Source organism: Diplotaxodon limnothrissa, linkage group LG20 (assembly GCF_057381915.1).
Source record: "Diplotaxodon limnothrissa isolate DT_005_m linkage group LG20, D_limnothrissa_male_GT1.1, whole genome shotgun sequence".
Taxonomy (NCBI): domain Eukaryota; kingdom Metazoa; phylum Chordata; class Actinopteri; order Cichliformes; family Cichlidae; genus Diplotaxodon; species Diplotaxodon limnothrissa.
The window spans coordinates 31,144,180-31,150,986 of record NC_140615.1 but is presented as its reverse complement, the minus strand read 5'-3'; the positions used below and the strand labels follow the sequence as shown (position 1 = coordinate 31,150,986).

Below are 6,807 nucleotides of genomic sequence, written 5' to 3'. Positions count from 1 at the left end.
ATGGAATCACTTCATCCTCTACCAGCTCTTCCAGGAGACACAGGAGCAGGAGGATCCACGGGCCTACAGGACGACCAGGAGCAGGTAAAACACATCGTTGTTGACCTGCATTCTTACTGGACACTGTCCCAGTCTTATCATTATGTTTGTTTATAAATGCAGAGTTTTCCTTCTGGTTTCTGAAACTGTGATTTGTGTTTGTGTTGCAGTTCTCTGGGCTCCCCTGGCGACTCTGTCATTAGAGAGCTGTTTTGTTCTGAAGTTGAGAACCGCAGCCCGTGTCTCTGTGGCATAGAAACAGTCTACTCCTCCCTCGTGTCGCTGTTCAACATGCATTACCCTGACTCTCAAGGTGAGTCTGAGAGCACTGAGAGCATGGATATCTGTGACTGTGAATTACTCTGTCTTTGAAACTTGAACTATTAATGATTACATAATGGTTTGAATGAATTTAGTTTTTGAATGAGCAGAGGGAAATATCTGCTTGATTTGATGTATACACTGATATTCATTGTACTTTGACACTTCAGGAGAAAGAATAAAGGAGCACGACTTTGCTGAGATCCTGAAGAAAAGCATCTGCCTGCAGCAGAGATCTCACACATGGTGTGGAAACTGTGACAAGTATCAGCCCACAGTGAGTTACAGCTTTCATTCACTCATAATGACAATTCATTTATGGTTGGTTGTTACCTGTTGTGCAGGGTAATCATTTCTTTGTGTTACACTGTAGGTGCAGACACGCAACATTCGACGTCTCCCAGATGTTTTGGTGATAAACTGTGAGGTGAACAGCAGCAAAGAGGCCGAATTCTGGAAGGTTCAGGCCGAGGTAAGCCACTGATTCACTGTGTTTAAATACAGTTAAAAGAAAGTAATGATTTATCTGTTCATTATTTACATGATTGCCCATGTTTCTGTTTTTATAGTACGCCTTCAACAAATCCATGCAGAAGACAGATCAGGATCAGCGTCACGTGTGGATCCCCGCCACTCTCAAGATGTCCCTCAGCAAAAGTCAGAGACTGGAGATCAGCAGCTGGCCTGAGGGTGAGGAGGTGAGGACTTTAGATTTTCAGCTGATCTTTGCACTTGAAGAAATAACTGAGTAACTTTTCATTACTGAGTTAAAATTTCACTTCAAAATTAAATCCATATTTCCAGGAGCAATATTTTTAAAACATTATTACACTAATCTGAAGCATTGTAGATATTGAACTATAGGTTGGTTTTAGTGTTTTTGTTTCTGTAACACATGAATTTCTCAACTTTTGTGAAATGAAAAAGTTTATCTTACAATTATTTGCACTTTCTGTTACTAGTTAAGTGCTGCTGAACAGGCGGAGGGAGCTTCTCTGTATGACTTGGTGGCCACGGTGCCGCACATCCTGGACGCTGGCGCGGGTGGTAATATGGTCGCACACATCAAAGTGGGTGAGACCTACCATCAAAGAAAAGAGGTGAGTGACGCTTAGATAAGAAAATTTGACATCTGCTGACTACAAAAAGTTTCATTTTTAACATTCAAAATAATTTTATTATTTCAGGGAGTCTCTCGCCAGCAGTGGTACCTCTTCAATGACTTCCTCATTGAGCCGATTGAGCAGGTAAGGATCCTAGATAAGATTCCTGCTTGTTTATTCATGCTAACTTTAATGTGTGCAGTCATTTAAAAATGTTTCTCCTTTTGTTTTCAGACTGAGGCTGCACAGTTTGATGTGAGCTGGAAAGTGCCAGCCATCCTGTGTTACGCCAAGAGAAACTACCACACCAAATACGACCTCCGCAGTGAGTGTCAGCACAATCAGTCTGAAGTCAAATCCGACTTATATCGGACTGAGAAGCAGAGCAAGACAGACGCCACTTTCATCCCACTCACAGTCAGTGAGATGCCGCAGGCTGGTGACCTGGTGGGGCTGGACGCTGAGTTTGTAAAACTCAGTGAGGTAAGTCTGGCTATGATACCATCATTAATTATAATATAGGATCAAAAACAATTTTAAATATTCCTAATACATATTTTCAGTAGTTCAGCTAATCTGACTCAAGTATTTAAAACAAATTTGACCCCTGAATGTGTGCGTTTGCAGGAGGAAGCAGTGCTGCATAGCGACGGCACCAAATCGACCATCACGCCCAGTCAGATGTCTGTGGCCAGGATCACCTGTGTGAGGGGTCAGGGGCCCAACGAGGGGGTCCCCTTCATTGATGACTACATCTCCACTCAGGAGCAGGTGAGAAGCTGCAGAGAGAAAAGACCACGATGACCTGAAAGAATGAATATATAATGTTTCAAGGATCCACCCGCTAACTTGTCAATTTGTTCTTCCAGGTGGTCGACTATTTGACAAAATACTCTGGAATCGAACCTGGAGACCTGGATGCCACAGTATCCTCTAAGCACGTGACCACGCTGAAGTCGACCTACCTGAAGCTACGCTTCCTCATCAATGCAGGAGTTCGCTTCGTCGGCCACGGCCTGCAGAATGACTTTCGTGTCATTAATTTAGTGGTACGTTATTTCATCAGTTATATATTTCAAATTAGTTCATATAGTTTAGAGATGTTTTTTTATAGATGTGCTTTGATTTTAATGTTTTTTATTTTCTGTTTCTTAAGGTTCCCAAAGATCAAGTTATCGACACGAAATTCCTTGCTTGGTATTTTCTTGGTAAGTTAGTAGAAATAAAAAAAACAAAAATCTAATCCAAATATGAGTCTGTAATCGAATTAAATCACATTATTACAGTGAGAGGGATTAGGATTTAAATATGTAAACTGGATAATCCGCTCATATTACTGTCAGTATTAAGTTAAGTATTCAGTATTAAGTCAGTATGGTTCATGATGTTTTAGTTGTCATCAAACTCATCTTGGAATTAAATCTGAACAACAAAGTATTTAGAGGCTTTTTTGAGTTCATGCACTAAAGCGTACGTGTTAATTCCTCATATCCACACTGTAATCTGAAGCTGAACACTTTCATTTTAATCATTCCTGACCTTTTTTTTCATGTCCACAGGCCTCAACATCCAGGGAGAAACCCACGACAGCATGGAGGACTCATGCACGGCCCTGAAGCTTTACAGGAAGTACCTGGAGCTGTATCAGGAAGGAGGGAATCATTACGTGACGAAGGTGCTCTACGAAGTCTACGACAAAGGCTTCCAGTTGAACTGGAAAGTCCCGGATTCGGACATGAGATAGTCCGTCTGAGTGGACTGAATGCACTCTCCTTCCATCCACGGGTGCTGCTGTGCTTCCCTCTGTGATGGGACTGTGAGCAACACCATGACCTGAGGATGCTCGGGCTGCTTATTTTGTATCATATTTTATAGTTATTTGCTTTGAGTCAGTGACTCAGTTGTTTTTTTCCATATCTAAATGCTTTTTATATCAGAGAGGTTTACAGGGGGGAAAGTGATCATTCAGAATATGAATTTGAACCTTTTTTTTTCTTTAAAAGAAAAAAACAAAATTGTTGCATGTAAATGAAGTCATCCTGAGCACTGTGTTACAATCCAATGTTGTCAGTGTTTTGTTTAGGCGTGACTGTTATGTGTTTCCTGCTTTACTTTGAAGGTCTGTCTTATCTCAGTGTGTTCAGGTTACGCTTCCTTGTCTCGTCAGTTCTGATTTGCCCCAGCTGTGTTTCCCTCCTGTTGTCCGGTCCCTGATAGCTCCCTCTATGTATTTAAGCCCTATATTTCAGTTTGTCATTGTTGCTGTTGTGGGCAGCACGGTGGCACGGTGGTTAGCACTGTTGCCGCACAGCAAGAAGGTCCTGAGTTCAATTCCACCATCAGGCCGGGGTCTTTCTGTGTGGAGTTTGCATGTTTTCCCTGTGTCTGCGTGGGTTCCCTCCGGGTACTCCGGTTTCCTCCCACCGTCCAAAGACTTGCAGTTTGTGGGGATAGGTTAATCGGATAATCCAAATTGCCACTAGGTGTGAATGTGAGTATGAATGGTTGTCTGTCCTTGTGTGTTAGCCCTGCGACAGACTGGCGACCTGTCCAGGGTGTACCCTGCCTCTCGCCCTATGACAGCTGGGATTGGCTCCAGCACCCCCCGCGACCCTGAAAAGGATAAGCGGTAGCGAATGGATGGATGGATTGTTGCGATCTCCCCCTGTGTTGTAAATAGTTTGTTGTATATAGATGTAAATAGTTGTCGATACTTTGTCTTACTTGGTAGCTGTAGGGGTGAGAAGCCATTTTTCTTTGGGAACCTTTTCTCCTGTTTTTGGTTAGGGAGGCAGGTAAGACACCTGTAATTTTCGTTTGGGGTTTTCTGTGAAGGTAAGCCAGCTGCATTTCATTTCTAGAGTTTTTGTTTGTTGTTTTGGCCATGCTCACCCTGACGCCTGCTACCTTTTGGGACTTGATAAATTGACAGGCTGTTGTGAAATCCGTGGTAGCTGTTTTTTGTTGGTTCGTCTTCCTTGAGAGCAGGGAGTGTGGGGGCATTTCTCCTTATTTTTATTTTTCTTCTGTTGCACGCCAGTTTTCCCTGGGCTGGGGTGTAACAACTGTAAAATGTTTGTTGTTTGATACCAGGAAGTGGAGAATGTGCATGAATCCATGCAAACCTTGATTAAAACAGATTCCAACCACAATGAATTTAGTTTGTTTGTTTCACCAGCTTCTGTGAAATCTGTTGCACTGTTCATTTTACAGCTGGATTTTTATTTTTATTTTTATTTTTTTAGGTTTCTCAGAATTCAGATCGATTTTTAATTTTTCAAAAGCTGTTATTTCTCTTCTATAAATGACACATGTAACATTTTTGGGGGAAAAAAATGTCCTCAATATTTCACCTCGAGCTCTTTAAAAAGCCCTAACTGGTAAGGACTGTGCTTCAAGTGCAGCATTTACAGCCACCACCTTTGAAAAGTAGTAACTATACTTTAATAGATGTGTTTAATTTAACCCTGTCAAGGCAGGCGTTGCAGATTTGCAACAAGTAAAAGCTAAACAACCTGATTACCCCACATACATATTTTATGAGTTTTTTTTTCCCCTCAGAAGTACCACTGGAGGTATTCTTTTGTACATTAGCAACAAAAACTTAATTTGAGCCTGAGAGGGTTAATAAATCTTTAAGTCACATTTGAACGATTTTTTGATATAATAGTGCCCTCTGCTGGATGATCTGCATACTCTTACCGTTTCCACACAGTTGTTTTTAAAGGTTTATGTCATTATTTTCATTGTTTTTTGTTTTTTTTTTGGCTTGTTTTGTTTTGGGAACCATAAAATTTTTCGAGCTCCTTGTCTGGTCTTACAACAACTCTACAAGTAAAACCAAACATACAGTTAGTAATGATCCAGGAGATATGTTAAAAATCTACACAACACAATGGATTTCAATGTTCCACGAAAGAATTTGTAAATCTACACAGTATAGTAATCCTGTTCAGCTGGATATGAGGAGGTCAGGGATGAATGTGTTGTGTAGTCTCAATAATGTTAAAGCAATAGTGTGATCACAAAACTGATAACTGGGAGGCTTAAAAACGAGCTCTCAGAAATATTGTAACATCGAGTAAGTAAATGCATGTATTTGGAAACATATACTTCTAAAAATACTTTTATTGCACCATGTTCATTCACTCATGAGCTGCTGTAACATGAATCATGCAGTCAAGTTCTATAGTCTTGCTAATGACCTACTAGGTGTGTTACGCGTCGGGAGTGAGAACGGGTTGTGCAACAGGGACACATGGAAAAGTTGCAGGACGGCGGCCCTCGAGGACTGGAGTTTGAGACCCCTGCCGTATGGTGTTCATGCAGTTATCTACCCCACAGTGACAGCATGTCTGACTGCCTGTTCAGCATATGTAAAAATATATGATGAGTTTAAGCATGTGATGACAAACATGGTGTTTGTCATCACATGTCACATACATCTGGATGATCATTTGGAATAAACAAGAAACTAAAAACTTGTTGCTTCATCTTTTACCGTTATTATCATTATTATTATTATTGATCTTATTTTACATTTTTCATTGTTAGGCATTAGGTTTATTTTTTTTTCCTTCCAACTTCTTTTCCTCTTCCATGTTACTGTGTCAGCTTGTCAGCATCTATTTGGGGTTGGGAGCGGAACAGAAAGTAAGGAAATCCAAAGTGCCATTTAAACCAGGAGAGGTTCTTTTTCAGAAGAAGGGATTAATTCAAAAGAAATGAATTTACACAGGTGTTGTCGAGTTTGGCGGGCCACTCAAGCGGCCCTACTACGCACAAAAGAGAACAACAAACGCATCGCAGATCGGCACCGGACCCGTTCCCTGTGCAACTGTGACTGAGCAAGAAGAGTGGTGGAGAAAAGAGGAGCTGTTTGTGTGTGGAAACCCCCTCCCCTGGACTCCGGCCCCTTTCACTCCTGGACCCTGGAACCCTGGCCCTTTCCCCCAAACACCTTTGTATATATATTGCACTGTGGCAGATCACTGTAAATAAATTCACTCTTGTTCGAAAGGAGTTTGTGTTCTGCGCTTGAGTCTGTCCCTCTACTCCTCTTCAGTTCGCCTCAACATAAGCTCATCATATTCTATGATTTACTCTCAGGTGTTTGACGAGGTTAATGGTGCTGTCACAACACCTTACTGTCTTGCCACATGTATCGCAAACCGCGTCTTAGCTGTTTGTGGAGGTAAAATACATCCACACATGACTCCGTTTATGCTCAGCCATTGCTGTGAGTGTGCATGCCAGAGGCTGCTACACATTTATCCAGCCGTATTTCACAAATGACAAAGGCGTAAGAGGAAGTAGTTCCTTCCAATTTAGACGATCCGAATGA

General features: G+C 41.5%; 1 protein-coding gene across 1 annotated transcript; it reads left to right on the top strand.

The window, feature by feature from the left end:
- On the top strand, nt 1-3,207 carry LOC146611197 (PAN2-PAN3 deadenylation complex catalytic subunit PAN2-like). The gene is made up of 12 exons (XM_085344907.1): nt 1-80; nt 210-352; nt 531-637; nt 734-832; nt 930-1,058; nt 1,323-1,460; nt 1,548-1,607; nt 1,698-1,946; nt 2,091-2,234; nt 2,333-2,512; nt 2,620-2,671; nt 3,023-3,207. Exons 1-12 carry the CDS (start codon nt 1-3, stop codon nt 3,205-3,207), a joined length of 1,566 nt encoding a protein of 521 aa, XP_085201033.1.
- Nucleotides 3,208-6,807: the final 3,600 nt, after the last annotated feature.

Coding starts and splice junctions, on each gene's coding strand:
- LOC146611197 (XM_085344907.1), top strand. CDS start 1: ATGGAATCACTTCATCCTCTACCAGCTCTTCCAGGAGACACAGGAGCA. Junction 638..733: donor GTGACAAGTATCAGCCCACA/GTGAGTTACAGC, acceptor GTTACACTGTAG/GTGCAGACACGCAACATTCG. Junction 1,608..1,697: donor TCATTGAGCCGATTGAGCAG/GTAAGGATCCTA, acceptor TTTTGTTTTCAG/ACTGAGGCTGCACAGTTTGA.